Source organism: Atheta coriaria, unplaced genomic scaffold (assembly GCF_025399875.1).
Source record: "Atheta coriaria isolate IRGN ID8LTWV9N9 unplaced genomic scaffold, Caltech_Dcor_3.1 hic_scaffold_8_pilon, whole genome shotgun sequence".
NCBI lineage: Eukaryota > Metazoa > Arthropoda > Insecta > Coleoptera > Staphylinidae > Dalotia > Dalotia coriaria.
In genome coordinates this window covers 2,866,635-2,882,399 of record NW_027045450.1, presented here as the reverse complement: position 1 = coordinate 2,882,399, position 15,765 = coordinate 2,866,635, and the positions used below count along the sequence as shown (strand labels likewise).

The 15,765-nt window shown below is 37.8% G+C and overlaps 1 protein-coding gene across 2 annotated transcripts; it reads left to right on the top strand.

The window, feature by feature from the left end:
• Positions 1-5,096: 5,096 nt before the first annotated feature.
• On the top strand, positions 5,097-13,080 carry LOC135797191 (fibroblast growth factor receptor homolog 1-like). 2 transcript variants are annotated; one of them, XM_065309427.1, is made up of 10 exons: positions 5,097-5,424; positions 8,689-9,512; positions 9,961-10,115; positions 10,201-10,327; positions 10,381-10,495; positions 10,556-10,673; positions 10,832-11,063; positions 11,128-11,435; positions 11,921-12,158; positions 12,214-13,080. In XM_065309427.1, the coding sequence occupies exons 2-10, from the start codon at positions 8,726-8,728 to the stop codon at positions 12,504-12,506; spliced, it is 2,373 nt and encodes a 790-aa protein (XP_065165499.1). In that variant the 5' UTR covers positions 5,097-5,424; positions 8,689-8,725; the 3' UTR covers positions 12,507-13,080. The 2 variants fall into 2 exon arrangements, with proteins under 2 accessions (XP_065165499.1, XP_065165498.1); XM_065309426.1 differs by lacking the exon at positions 9,961-10,115 and adding an exon at positions 9,571-9,788.
• Positions 13,081-15,765: the final 2,685 nt, after the last annotated feature.

Here is a 15,765-nt window from a genome sequence, read left to right as displayed (position 1 = left end):
CACATGAAAGACAATTTTATAATCTCAAGATTGATGTAACTTACAACTAGTTCTCTGCTGTTTTCTGCACAAAAACTTGAAATTAATGCGGACTCCAACCGACACTGCTAACCGTTCTTTTAACTCTGCATATAGGCAACCCAAACAACACTAAAACAACTAAGCTGCATATATGACGTGTTTCCAAAACAGAATCTAATTTAAACCTGTGTTTATTTTAAATACTATAAACTTAGCAAATAATTTATTGATATTTTCGATTTGTCGGATGTTTGACCTTCCGAATTAACTCCTTGTTATGACTTACATTTACAGCGCGTGTGTAAATATCCGCTACATAAACAAACACGATTCGGAGCATCTCCGGCGAATTATAAATGCATGCAAATTGATTGATTTCAGCAGATCCGTTTGGTCAATGCACTAGCCGATAATTTAATCATTGCGGTAATTGATGTCGAATGCTTTATTAATTCATTGGTTGAGTGGCGGCAGTGGCGGTGGCACGCATTAACTGGATCGTTATTTCTATCATTTCAATTTGTGTCGGAGTTGAATTGTAAATTATCGAGTAATTTCATGGGATATTTCAACGTGCGCAAGGATAGAAGCATAAAATTGAGATTCTAAGTTGATTTTATCATTATTTTTCAATTTGAAGCAGTAAATAACTTTTATTTGGTGTAAATTGTATAAAATCCACAAATAAACATAATATACTTCTTTAAATTGTCGCTAGATGTCGCTGCGATGCAGTTATTCACATTAAATCTTATTTTGTTTATGGAGGTGAGTTGTGCATGTGTATCAGTGAGTTTATATGAAGATAAACGTGATAAACATTGTATTGTTTGGCCTCGTGCACAATATGAATCTTATCTAAACCTAACTAAATATTTCACCGCTAGATGTCGCTAGAATGCACTTATTTCAATAAAATTGAACTTGATTCGACACACTATCATCCGATAATCAAATAATCAGCCAGATATGACTTGTTTGTTTGTAACTGGTATTATTCTCCACGATGTATTAGTAAATCGAATCATGTCGACCTGCTTGACAACAAACATATAAATATTCGAAGCATTGTACGCAAGTTAACTATGCAAATTAGATTGAACATTAATGTTGTGTATTTCGCGTTGAAAAGCGCGTCAAATGCCGTAATTCTCAGTAACATGTCGACAAAAGCGGAGGCAATAACCACCACGCAAAAACGAAGAACATTCTCTTCACGTTTTCCATTTGAGCATATTTCGTATGCGCGAGATGCAAGAATATCTTCAGCGTCACGTGTGTACACAATGCATATTTGTTTATTCAATGGATACATGCATTTTACATGCGTGGATTCGAGGATACACTTTCACTGGAAGCGCATGAACATAAAAGATGCAAGCGTGAGTGCTTTTTCTTTCAAAAACCATCTCAACGCTGACATAACCAAACTCCAACAACACCGCAACTCAACATACACTAATATCAATTGCATTTCAATCAAATTTAATTCAATCACTGCTCTGAATACATTTCCGTTTGTTTTACAAGATATAAATGTAACAATCGTTCATCACTGCACATAAGTCAACAGAATAGAAACAGAGCGCAAAGGAAATGTAAAAATACGTAAGTGAGTCTAGTGTTCTTAGTTAGTTGGCCCTTAGATGAACTCCCCAAACGGGAAGCACCTGCACACGTGTGTCAAACGCACGCCGCCTCAATTGCGCATGTGTGTTGTGCGTGTGTGTCGCACGCTTTCCGTTTCCGGCGGGGTTCATTTCTCACATAAGGTTCGTCATCTAAATTTGGCGGCGTGCATTTTTTAAAAATACCGTGCCACAGCGCGCAGACAACTCCAAGATGCAGTTTACTCTCACTTTCCATCTTTCCATATTTATATTTACTCAGTTTATATACAGAGAGAACTAATAAACATCAAATTTCATAATTTTAAGAAAAAAACATGATTTTACGCTGTTTTACTGGTGTTTTACGTGTAATAATAGGTAAAATTAAATTTTTGAACAAAAAACTTGATTTTTATTTGACTTAAGTCAAGAAAACGATGGTTTTATATCAAATTTGATGTAAATTTGTGATTTTTCTTGTATTTTATCTAAAGGTCAATGAAATAAACACTAATATTAATAAATCTTTTGTTTTTTGCAATTATTTCTTTTAAATTATACGAAAAAACGTATTTTTACTTGACTTAAGTCAAGAAAACACTGTTTTTATATCAAATTTGATGTAAATTTGTGATTTTTTGCGTAGATTATCTAAAGAACATTAAAATAAACACTAATATTAGTAAATCTTTTGTTTTTTGCAATTATTTCTTTTAAATTTTACGAAAAAACGTATTTTTACTTGACTTAAGTCAAGAAAACACGCTTTTTACATCAAATTTTATGTAAATTTATGGTTTCTCTTGCATATTATCTAAAAAACAATAAAATAAGCATTAATATTAATAAATCTTTTGTTATTTCCAATAATTTCTTTTAAAATTAACCAAAAAACGTATTTTTACTTGACTTAAGTCATGAAACCACTGTTTTTATACAAAAATTTGCTGTAAATTCCTAGTATCGTTAGGGAAACTTAAATAACAAGCAAAAAAAGGTGATATAACTAACGACGCGACCGAAACGCGACGAAAAAATGAAATAAAAAGCGTCGCCGATGAAAGCGTCGGCAGATAATTATAGCCGCCGTTTGGGAGGCGCGTTACTCTCTAGGAGCCGTGTGCCCGTGTCACATCCGCCCCCAAAGGCCCGAAATGATCAATACTCATTCAAATCAACTAATATTAATAATAATAAGTTTCGCTGCATTTGCGCTCGGCGTCTGCTCGGCTCGGCGTTGACAAGTTGCACAGATTCATCGCGACACACGCGACGAAAATATCTCCGGACAGAAATACGCAATGAACGAAACGTGAAATAAAAGACTCGACTACATATTTGCAAGATGTTCCTTCAGAAAGCAAGTGGAATGTGCCATTTTGGATTAATTGTTAAAATTATGATTAATATTTAAAATTAAAAATCACAAATTTTGCATATTTTACAAGAGATAACACACAGCAATTGCTGATATTCCTTCAGGAATTAACTAAAATGTAAGAATTAGGCAGCCATTTTGATTTTATACACCTACATTACCTAAATTATCATTAATTGTTAAAATTATTTATGCACCAAAAACCGCAAGTTAAGCGTATTTTACAAATGCGATGACATAACCTACGTCAAATGTCATTATTCCTTCCAAAACCAACTGAAATGTAAGAATTAGGCAGCCATTTTGATGTCATACACCAATATAACCTAAATTTCCATAACCTCTATGTTTAATTATTAAAATAATTTTAAAAACCGCAAGTTTATCGTATTTTACAAGTGCGATGACATAACACACGGCAATTGCGCAATTTGTCCGATTCGCAATTGTCGACCGCAAGCCAGCGACCGCAGAATGCAATTTATCAACAAATCTAACGCGCAGTCACGGAATTTATCGCCCGCCGCATGCTAAATGCGCGCCACATCAAACTAAGCATCCCGACCATCACAACCGGCCGTACATACCAACTAGGACACGTATTTAATTCCATTAACACGTGGACATGACCTACCGCTGCTACCTGCTGCACGGAGGAGCTGGTGCGGTGTGGTGTGTCGTTAATGTCTTTATCTCGTCCCTAGGCAAGTCAGCGATTATTTAAATTGAGCATGTGTGGTGGTGTGTTGGGTGACACAGATGCGAGGCGAAGATAGATCAAGGATATGTAAATGTCGTCTTATCGCCGGCAAGGTGGGTAGGGTGTTGGGTGTGGAGGGTGCAGGTCGACAAGGAAATGCTAACATGGAACATGGTGTAACTTACACAGTCAAAACATTGAAATTCAAGGTGTATTGTGTTAAAATAAGAGAAATTCAATTTTTAGGAGAAAAAACTGAATTTTGTTTGACTTTAGTCAAGGAAACAATGTTTTTAAGTAAAATTTGATGTAAATTATTGATTTTTCATTAATATTTTGTAAGGCAATGATTAAATATTAAGAAATTGTAGCAAAATATTTAATTCTAATTTAAAGTTTCTCAAAAATAAGCAAAAAACTTGATTTTTATGTGACTTAAGTCAAGAAATCTCTGTTTTTCTATAAAATTTGATGTAAATTTGAGAATATTCTTGTATTTGGTTTAAACAACGATGAAATAAACACTAATATTAGTAAATCTTTTGTTTTTTTGCAATAAATTCTTTTAAAAATTAGAAAAAACGTATTTTTACTTGACTTAAATCAAGAAAACACTGTTTTTATATCAAATTTGATGTAAATTTGTGATTTTTCTTGTAAATTATTTAAGGAACAATGAAATAATCACTAATATTAGTAAATTTTAATTTTTGCAAGCATTTCTTTTAAAATTTACTAAAAAAACGTATTTTTACTTGACTTAAGTCAAGAAAACACTATTCTTATATCAAATTTGATCTAAATCTATCATATTTCTTGTATATTATGTAAACAATAGTGAAATACTAATAAATATTTGGGAAATTTGTTGTTTTTGTAATAATTTCTCTAAAAACTTCTCTTTATTTGACTTAAGTCAAGAAAACACTGTTTTTACATCAAATTTAATGTAAATTTATGATTTTTCTTTAATGTTATGTAAATTATAATTAAATATTAGGAAATTATTACAAAACATACATTTTTTTGTGATTATTTCTCAAAAATTAGCAAAAAACTTGATTTTTAAGTGACTTAAGCCAAGAAAACACCTTTTAAACAATATTTATAGAAAGACACCTACAAATCTTTTTCTGAGCTATAAAAAATCAAATAAATATAAACAAATTTAAGTCAAATATTTACTTTTGTTAATACTTTTTCTCAAATTAGCAAAAACAAATATTTTTCTATTTTTATCCGCCACATTATTAAATTATAGTGTGAAAATACCCACCACACAACATAAGTCAACTTATGTATGCACGTATGTATGTAAAAGCGCTACCGGCTACCGCGCAACAAGTCCATAAACTTTGCGCCAAGTCGAGTTTAGTTACTTAAGTCGTCGGCGCACAGTCGCATCGCACAACGTGCGCCCGCCCACTCGCCACTCGTCTGCGTTAACTTTCCGCGGCAAAGATTCCCGCATCTCGGACTTTTCAGCGTCGTCGTTTCAGCGACGCAGACGCCGCGACGTTTCAGTCCTCACGCGCACACCAAACGCGCCGGTCCTACTCACTCACGCCGAAGACAATTCCAAACAGCTTCACCTCTCACGCGTGTGTACAATTGTGACCCGCATCACCGACAAAATGTCTTTTAGTGATGATTTAGTGGCGAGACTTTGATTTTGTGAACGGATCTAACACATTTTTGGCGATTATTTCAACCTGGTAAGTAATAAATGTAAGGCGCGCTGTTCAAGGAAAAAGTTTATGTATTTTAAGACGCACGCGCAAACGCCGGCGTTATTATTCTGGGAAATTTCATTCCGAATCTATTAATAAGATTTGTTTTGTAAACACAATTAGAATTGCAGCGTGGAACTGGATTTTTCGCCACAAATCGGGTGCTAAATATAAAACCTAATACTTTAAACACTCACAGCTCACAGACGCATACAGTTTGGTGTGATTGACGTACAAATTAAATATGCAGCGCGTCGTTGTTGTACCTCACAAGGAATATTAATACCAGCGAGCTGCGTATGGATGTGCAACGCAATGGTGCGAAAGAACGTGTCGCGCGTCGTCAATGCGATAAATTTAGGCGCTCACATATTCGAATTGACTGTTAAATATGATATCCGGTGCACGACAATTCGTATGCACTCGCATGCTAATGAAGCTTGGAAGAAAACGCGCATTGTTTCGGTTTCCAGTGGCCTTTAAGTTTAAAACTTACAGTCTTGTCAATATCGTTGTTTGAAAATAAAACGCGCGCTTGTAATCCGAGCCAGAGGACGCTGAAAAATAAATCATGATTTTATGGACTTGCTGTGTGAGTTGTGAGCGCAGTTCGACAGCTGGTTTGGCAGTGTTACTAATTGTTTTCTTTTTACCGCGAGTGAGCGCGCGCCAGCTTCAATGATAAATAAGCAAAACACGCTTTTATTACGAATGCAACATGGCGGACACACCACAATACGGCCCTCGGATGTGAAAGAATGCCCCTATCGGATTGCAATTAATGAACAAACAACGAATTACTCGCATTCGACGCATTCTTTCATCGATTCACAAACAAATTAAATTCATATTGGACTAAAACGTTGATAAAAGTACCGATAAACCGAAAAAGTATATTAAATTATATATCATATGAAAGATAATTTAATTATCTATAGATTTATGTAACTTACAACTAATTTTCTGTTGTTTTATGCATAAAAACTGGAAATAAATGCGACGCTGCTAACTGTTATTTTAATTCTGCATATAGGCAACCCAAACAACATTAAGACAACTGTGTTCCAAAATAAAAACTTTTATATTGGATAAAAACGCAGACAAAAGCTTCAATAAACCAAAAATATCTTCAATTTTTTAAGGTTATGTTTAAGTACTTAACCAAAACCCACTTATAACGCTTGTAATAATTAATGAGCATCTTCAAGAGGTGTAGAAGCTCCGACTTTGATGGAAACCTGATCATTTCTCATCTGCATTCAAGCATCTTGAAATTTATCACCGGTTATTGTTGCCCACATGGCGCCAAACATCCTCCAAAGTAACTTCGTTACTTGAAATTAAGATTACAGACGATAATTCACCGAAAAATAAGCATAATTTGTTGTATTTATGTAGTTTACCTACACATATTCTATTTATGGTTATAATAATGTTATAAAATCGCTATTAACGTGCTACCAACGCGTGAAAACGAGGAAATTACAAAATAACGCAGCAAATTTAATTAAACATCTACTATGCAATGTAAAACACCTTAAAATATTCATAAATACAACAATAACCTCACTTTTAATCAAATAATAGCAAATATTTGAGGTTATGTTAAAATATTTTAAAATTTATTCAATTTCTTAGTCCAGTCCTGTTTCTGAAAGTACAAAGATGATGTTTTGCTCGTCAATTCATCCTCACTTCTTGCCGTAATCTTTCAATTGAAATAATACGCGTTGTTTCAATCACGACTTGTTATTTATTGTGTCCATAGCAGTCAATTGATTCTAATTGCGCATGCGGACTGTATATTCGCTCGTCGAATGTTTTTTCCTTTATGGTGTAGATTAGTCTGGTCCCTTTTGTCAAAGTAGTGATAAATCCGTCAGGCAGAGGGTGGCTGGGTTAAACCCAAGCGCTGTAAATCTAAATTTAGTCATATGCCGCACAGACGTCAACCGGATTCGGTATTACCCGTGCATTAACCAATAACATCCGATACACATCCGACTGGCGCGTTTTTACGCCGCGCATATGTGCGTGTGAAATGAGTAAATATTTTTTATTATCGCGATGAATGAATGATTTTTCCGTTTTTTTGCATTGAGCAACACTTTGTGTAATTATGCGCTGATTCATCAGTATATTGTTGCGGAGACAGATCATGACCATGCATCTTGTCCGAGGGTGGTTCCCGACGGTCCCACCCATCTGATGCTCAACGCTGGGCATTGCTTGCATTCGGTTTTTATCAATTGCGAACACGGCGGGGGTGCGCGTGCACATTCATCACACGGGTTGCTCGGGATTCTCCCGCAATTTGCATTCGGCGCTGTGTGTGCACTTCGGGGCGCAGCCCTTCGTCTGCGGTGGAAATTAAACGGCATTATACCAGCCCACAGACACGACCGCGAACACACGGTTGTGTTTATTGCACATGCGGTCGCGTTATTTCATTTTCGGCCACCGCATGGATGATATTTGATGGTTTTGAGGTTAAGTAGCGATGAATTAGTACTGCTACCTGCCGCTAGGCAACAATAAACTCAAATTGTAGCAGAAATATGAAAATAACTAACAATAAACTTGAATTTCAAGAGTTTTTGATTCCTAGATTCAAATTAAACATATTTGGGCACCGTACAAATGATATTTGATAGTTTTGAGGTTAAATAGCGATGAATTAGTACTGCTATCCACCGCTATGCAACAATAACCTCAAATTATTGCAGAAATATTAAAATAACTATCAATAAACATGAATTTCAAGCGTTTTTTTGTTTCCTACGCAAGAAAAATACGTTTTGATTCACTAAACTGAAGATATTTAAGAGTTTTGAGGTTAAATATTGATGAATTAGTAAAGCTATCCTCTATTACGAAATACTTGTGCTTATTGTTGAAGAAATATGAAAATAACTAGCAATGAACTTGAGTTTGCCTTGATTTTTTGTCGAAACTAAAATTCTGAGAAAAGAAAAGGAAAAAAATGTGGTGTGTCAAATGGCGTTTTGAAAATGGTCGTCGAATGGAAGTGAAGCGCAAACACGTGCGTGCCATATGCGTCCAACTTTGGTCGTTTCCAGCCCGGCAAGCGGCGTATTTCCGATCCCACAACCCACACACACAAAAACCAACAAGTTTTACCGTTTCAACTGATTTGAGTGCAACTAAAATTAAAACATTAAAATTGCAGGTCAAGACAATCGCCATTGTATGAAAATTGCTTTACAATTCTTTTTATTTCACTTTCAGATATTCACGTACTGTAAACCGCAAAAATTCAGTCACGATGAAGAATTTTATTATAATTTTATTCGTTTTACTCACGGGGACATTTGCAATCGACCCGGATGAAGACGACATCTCACCTGGACCAGCCCTGGCCAAACCAACGAATTTAATCGATACGAATGATTACGAATCAGTTGATAAAAACACATATCCAAAGTTTACAAGATTAAATGTTAAGTATTCAGGGAATACAGCGATTATACGATGCAAAGCAACTGGTATCCCTACACCAAACATAACCTGGTTTAAAAACAATGAGTTACTCAAAGATCCTTTGTTACGTTATGGTAACTTTTCCATCACCTTAGAAGATTTGACCCCTTCTGATCAAGGGAACTACACGTGTCATGTCTGTAACATAATGGGTTGCATAGATCATACACATCCGATTGAAGTAATTGATGGTACCCTTGACTATGAACCCTCCACGATGATTCCCAATGAAGAAGAAACCGAACTGGAAGTAGAGCATGAAGAAACCCCAACAGCCAAGCCTAACCAAAACACACTACCAAAATTCGTCCGGAAAAGCATGCCGTTATTCAATGCCAAACCAGCTGGAAGTACCGCGACACTAAAATGTAAAGCAACCGGAAATCCAGCTCCAAACATAACCTGGTCTAAAGATAATGAACTCCTGAAGGATCGGGAACTTGGAAAGGTCCGCTACGGCAGCTTTTCCATCGCTTTGGAAGACCTGGTATCCTCTGATCAAGGAAACTACACCTGTGATGTCTGTAATATAGTTGGTTGTATAAATTTCACCACCCGGTTGGAAGTAGTCGGTAAGTAAATATAATTTAAGAGGAGATAATGAGTTGAATACTGATGGTACCACATTAGAACGCATCAAATCACGACCATTGATAAAAGAGGGCTTTCCTGGTAATCAGACCGTGCTGGTAGGGACCGAAGTCAACATATCCTGCTCGCAGGTCTTTGTTGACCTGCAACCATACGTTGAGTGGATGTACTCAAGGGTATCCATTCTAAACCAGCTCAATGATATATTGTTCAAAAACATTACCGTGTTACATAATGTCTCGTATTCCTATAAGCAGGTATTATTTTCATAGACAAATTTTTAAACTCAAAGGGCGCACATACCATGAATCTGATAGCACTGGTGTTGGTTTTGGTCTTGGTCTATAAGGTGGAAGGTTTATATCTCTATGTGTTTATAATGTGTATAACCCACGCATGTCAACTATTTCCTAACCTCAATTCTTCTAGAGCGTATGTTGAGCAAACCGGTAATCGTGGGGGATATTAGTCACAACACAACGGTGGTGGTTGGTGGTACCGCCAAACTCAACTGCACCCTTCTCACGGATATGAGCACAGCTAAACACTGGTTCAAGAGTCGAATCATTAAGAATGAGACGCAGGTATATGTCTCTATTGGTGACTAACAACCTAACCTCAATCTTTACCAAATAAAACAAAATATTCATGGTACCATTTGTTTTGTAGCTCAATTGGCATGACGAAGTCTATGTCATACCCAATGTAACCTATGAAGATGAAGGTTGGTACACTTGTTACGCAGCCAATTCACTTGGTGCCAGTCTAGCGCATGGGTACCTTCAAGTTGTTGATGGTAAACTGAAATTCAATTGATTGTCTTGCGCAATATATTGATGAGTATTATAGTTCTAGACACGCCATATCGCAATGAAAAGATTTTCTATGTCAGTTTGACTGTGGGTACCATCATCTTCCTCGCAGCGCTGTTAATCACCACTTACTGGTTCAAGAAGTACAAAAGGTATAACAACTTTCACTTTCTTTTGAATCTTTTGATGTTAAGTTGAATTGTGTAATGCAGTGAGAAGATCAAGAAGCTGATTGCGTTGGAAACAGCACGCGCAACATTGGTGACCCAGTGGACAAAGCGGGTCACCGTCGAGAAGAAGTACGATGCCGATAATGCTTCCGAGCCGCTGGTGAGTAGTTCCACTAAACGAAAACTTCTCCCGGAATAGCCGGGAGAGACACAGGACACATCTGCACGAGCAATTCAATTGCGGAAATGGCCCTTGTCTCGTTTACGTCAATTATCTTGAATCTACGTTATATAAAAAAGCGCGCTTCATGATTGCAGCTAATGCCCATTGTGAAAATTGAGAAGCAAAAGTCACAGAACAACAACTCGGCGAATGGCGAAGTAACAGAATATGAGCTCCCGATGGATTCCGACTGGGAGATCAATCGGGAACTAATGGTCCTGGGTAAAAGTCTAGGCGAAGGAGCATTTGGGAAAGTCGTACGTGCCGAAGGCGTTGGATTAATCAAATCCGGACAAATCGGTGTTGTAGCCGTCAAAATGTTAAAAGGTAAATAATGACAACACCCTGTATTATTTACAACTACAATCACATGTGTTTTAATTATCATTAGAGGGCCATACGGACAACGAAATGATGGATCTGGTATCGGAAATGGAGATGATGAAAATGATTGGAAAGCATATTAACATCATCAATCTACTCGGCTGCTGCACACAGAATGGCCCACTGTACGTGGTGGTTGAGTACGCGCCACATGGGAACCTGCGGGATTTCCTGCGCCAACAACGGCCCTCTTCCGGTTATGAACCTGCGTTTGGTATTGTTGACAAGGACAAAAAGAATCACCTCACACAGAAGGATCTTGTCTCGTTTGCGTATCAAGTTGCTAAGGGCATGGAATATTTAGCATCACGTCGTGTAAGTATTATATTAATACAGAATAAGTAACAATGAAGTAGAATGGCGGGAAGTTTAAAATGGCTGAAAGTATTGTCTATGGAAGTATAGTGTACAGTCTCCATAGTGTAGTCAATTGGATTTGATGTTGACGTAGCTGTCAGTAATACAGTGTGATAATACAGTGTGATGGTACTATAGTACTTAGGTTTGAGCTTCATTGCTGGAATGCTAGATGGCGTTAAAGTAGTCAAATAACCAGATGCAGCGGTATTATTGGCTAAACAATTTCTTTATTTTATTTTAAAAAATATATTTTTTTATTAAATAAAAAGTAGCCTATAACCATTCGGGGACCACTAAGAATATGTGCACAAATTTTCATGATGATCGGTTAAGTAGTTTTTGCGTGAAAGTGTAACAAACATCAGGATTTTCGCATTTATAATATTAGTAGGGATTTTTAGGTTATGTTAGTTGTGACATTTTATGTTATTTTACTTTAGTGTATTCATCGTGACCTTGCTGCACGTAATGTCCTCGTCAGTGATGATTATATCCTAAAAATCGCTGATTTTGGACTTGCTCGTGATATCCACTGCAATGATTACTACCGTAAGACGACTGATGGCCGACTTCCGGTTAAGTGGATGGCACCGGAAGCTTTGTTCCATCGTGTGTACACTACACAATCAGATGTATGGTCCTATGGGATTTTATTATGGGAAATAATGACTTTAGGAGGTTAATATTTTAATTATTTATAAAAAAACAAAATTAATGTGTTTTTTTATGTTAGGCACACCGTATCCTTCGGTACCTAGCGTTGAGCGTCTTTTCCAACTGTTGCGTAGTGGTCATCGCATGGAGAAGCCGCCATGTTGTTCACTCGAGATCTATATGCTCATGCGTGAGTGCTGGAGTTATCAACCGAACGAACGACCGAACTTTACCGAATTAGTCGAAGACCTCGATCGCATTCTGACAATCACAGCGAACGAGGAATACCTTGACTTGGGCCTGCCGCCATTGGACACGCCGCCATCTTCGCAGGAATCAAGCGGCGACGATTGCGACGGCAGCTATTATTGAATTCCGCGGCGTACACGTGCGGAATCAGGAATTTAATCTGCTAGTCATGCGGCATTCGTGTGTAAATACAGTATACCACAGATACACAACAAGATGGCAGCCGCGCAGAGCGAGATATGTGTTGTAACAAAAATGATGTGCATTAACTCAGTATTATGTGTGACACCAAAAAAAAATACTAAAACAAACATTTATCGGCATTAAAATGAAAATATTCGTATTTTAGTCGGATAGTATTTAGATATTTGTAGTGTTTATTAAGTTTTTCTCTTCTTTTTGTGTTGAATTTGTTTATACTGCATCAGTGTACCCAGTTCGCCCGGCGCTAAAACACAATGTACATATTTATTTAAATGGAAAATGGCATTTAGCAGAGGAGGGTAGTGCTAGTGGTGGGCGCCCTCGATGTGCAATTTCAAAGTACAAACGTTTAATTGCACGTCGGTTTTTATTTTCCCAATGTACCTATATGGGTACTATTCGCTTTTATGTGCATGCATGACTTTACATTATTATATTTTATTATTACGACGGCGTTTGTTGTTTAATAATAACCGTAATCGTTTTACTCCGACTTTCTAATTGTTTGCGTCCGACGTTATGAAGTGTTTTCAATAAAAAACTGCTAAATATTATAAAAATAAAAATTTACAACATAAAAAGGGATTGGGAATTAAAGGGGCACGAAATGGACAACTCAGGAGTGATTGAGTGTGGTGTATACTGCATACAACCCGCAAAAAGTGGTGGGGGTAGAGAGAAAGGAGTGAGTGACCTTGAGAACTGCGACACAGTTTACTGCTGGACGACTCAGGCAAGACTAAGCGTGGTGTGCACTGCGCGCTGCGTTTTTATACCTGCGGGTTTGCACACAACCCGCAAAAAGTGGTGGGGGTAGAGAAAAAGGAGGGAGTAACCGCGACTGGACGACTGAGCACGGTGCGCACTACGCGCTGTCCTCTAACACCGCACGACCCGCAAAAAGTGGTGGGGGAAAGACAATGAACAGAGGAACCTACGCGATGAGGGCTGTTCTCTTATACCGCATAATCCGCAAAAAGTGGTGGGGGTAAAATACAAAGATTAAAAATATAAAATGTGAAAACTTTGAATCTTTGAAACTAGATGGAATTCACAAATGAGTCTAAGCTTGTCTGAGCATGCGGCACTCTAATTGCCCTAATTCATTATAATTAATTCGCTAATTTCGACTACTATTTGTTATTGGAAGGAATTTGGGCCTTTAATTAACGCGCGCCGGCTACCTACCACTTTCCACTGCACGCTGCACCCGCCATTTAATAGCTGCCTAGCTCCAGGAGTTTTCCAACTTGATGCGAAACGTGACGACCGGATTTTAGACTCTCAAACTTCCTCCACCAACAAAAAAATAACACAAAACGTTTAAATATTTACACATCAAACGTCCACCCAAATAAAATTATGCAAAAACCAACAAGAAACAAGAATAGATCGAAGTTTGATCAAAAAAAAATTCTTTTCATCCCTCTATCCCTATTCGGGCATGTTGTACTTTTTTCTAATAACCCTCAAGCAAAAAACCTAGCTAGCTTGAATTTAATCTTGATAGCAGATAAAAACCCGCTATGGAAGGCAACGAGTTGGGGTGGCAGGCGCGGAGTTTTCATGGGGAGTGGGTGTGGGCATTGAAACAGCGTCTAGCTTCTATTCTCCGGACATTACGCAGACGGGCGCACGAGATTCGTGCACGGCGTTCACCCCAGCGAGAATGTGTGGTGCTCGGACGTGTGCGATCCATCATCGCTTGACAGTCGCATGATTGCCGCCCCCACACGTACACATTCACCTAAAACACAATGTCACGGGGTGGGTTTAGCACATTTCATTTTGGTAATGTTTTAAAAACGAGTATTACTCATAAATCAATAAAATTAATTATGTTTGGTTGCATACCCAACCTAACCTAACCTAATATAATCCAATTAAAAATAAGTTGTGGAATGCTCTTGGTTATAATTGGCTGGTTGCAAGCGGCGGAAAAGGATGAGAAACATGAAGAAAACTTGTTAGGATTTTTCATTTTCAATTTGGCGAAGAACTAGCAACGCTACGATAGCCACCAGCTACATTTTTATTTTTTATTTTCCGCCATCGTGTGTTGGTTATTCTACTTTCGTATCCCACCTGCAGGGTTCGCTGTGTGTTGGTGTGTGATGCGCTTCGTTTATTCTGTATTGGCTCGCAGCAATATAACGGTGCAGTCAGTCGGGGTGTGCGATTTAAGGGCGCCCGCGAGGATCGTAAAATTTTTGAATCAAACCTGCGTGTAAATTATTTTACATTTACATCTTCTATTCCCGCGGGGATTATCGTTTCATTTTTTCCCATCATGTCACACACTCAGGACCGGATTACTATATGCAACCCAACATACACGCAAGTATGTATAAAGTATAATAAAATGTTTTTTTGATGTTTCTAAGCCGTTCCTGCCTTGATGTTGTACTTGTACTTGTTCCGGGAAGCACAAACCTTAATCGCATTTAAATATAAATTGTTTTATTAAAAGAAAGCGCGTTGGCGGGACGAAAAAAGAAGGTAAACGGCCACTTGCCTTCGGGTCTTCGGCTCCTCTTCGCGAGTTTATTATGTTTTATGATAAGTGGCAGTTCATGTCGGAGAGCTTTTATACTCCAGCGTATAACCATGACTGCCAAGGCATAAATCCACGCTGGGAAAAGCTCAAGAAAGTTGCGCGTTGCCGCGTTTATGTTTAATATTAGAAACATTTGATGCTGTTTGGTAACATCCTTGTTTTGTGTATGTTCGGTGGATGTTCTTCATTTGCGCGCGTTCGTTCTCCGATTTGTTTGTTTGTTCTACCGCTTAACGAGAACACACACCCGAATCGGCAAGTGGAATCTTTTTATTTAGTTTTAGTGTTTTCGCAAACTGTTGGCATAAATGGCGAACGGCAAACCGGATGTAATCCTTGTTTTCCACTTTCGCACTATCGCCGCCATTTTGTTGTAATGTAGGCACTTTAGTGCTCCGCCGCCGCTGTTTTACATTTTCGGTTTAAGCGGTGCATAAACACTCGGCCATCGTCGTCGACACAACAATAAGTTGGCGGGGAGCAACCGGCGTCCGGTCGGGGACAACAACGAGTTCCAGTTGTATACTTGTGCGGTGTAAGTGTATGCATGTTCGTAAAGTATAAATTGGATTGCGGACGACGTTGTGATGGAGAATAATTTGATAGAAAAGCAATTTGTGT

Coding starts and splice junctions, on each gene's coding strand:
- LOC135797191 (XM_065309426.1), top strand. CDS start 8,726: ATGAAGAATTTTATTATAATTTTATTCGTTTTACTCACGGGGACATTT. Junction 10,328..10,380: donor GTACCTTCAAGTTGTTGATG/GTAAACTGAAAT, acceptor TGAGTATTATAG/TTCTAGACACGCCATATCGC. Junction 11,436..11,920: donor AATATTTAGCATCACGTCGT/GTAAGTATTATA, acceptor ATTTTACTTTAG/TGTATTCATCGTGACCTTGC.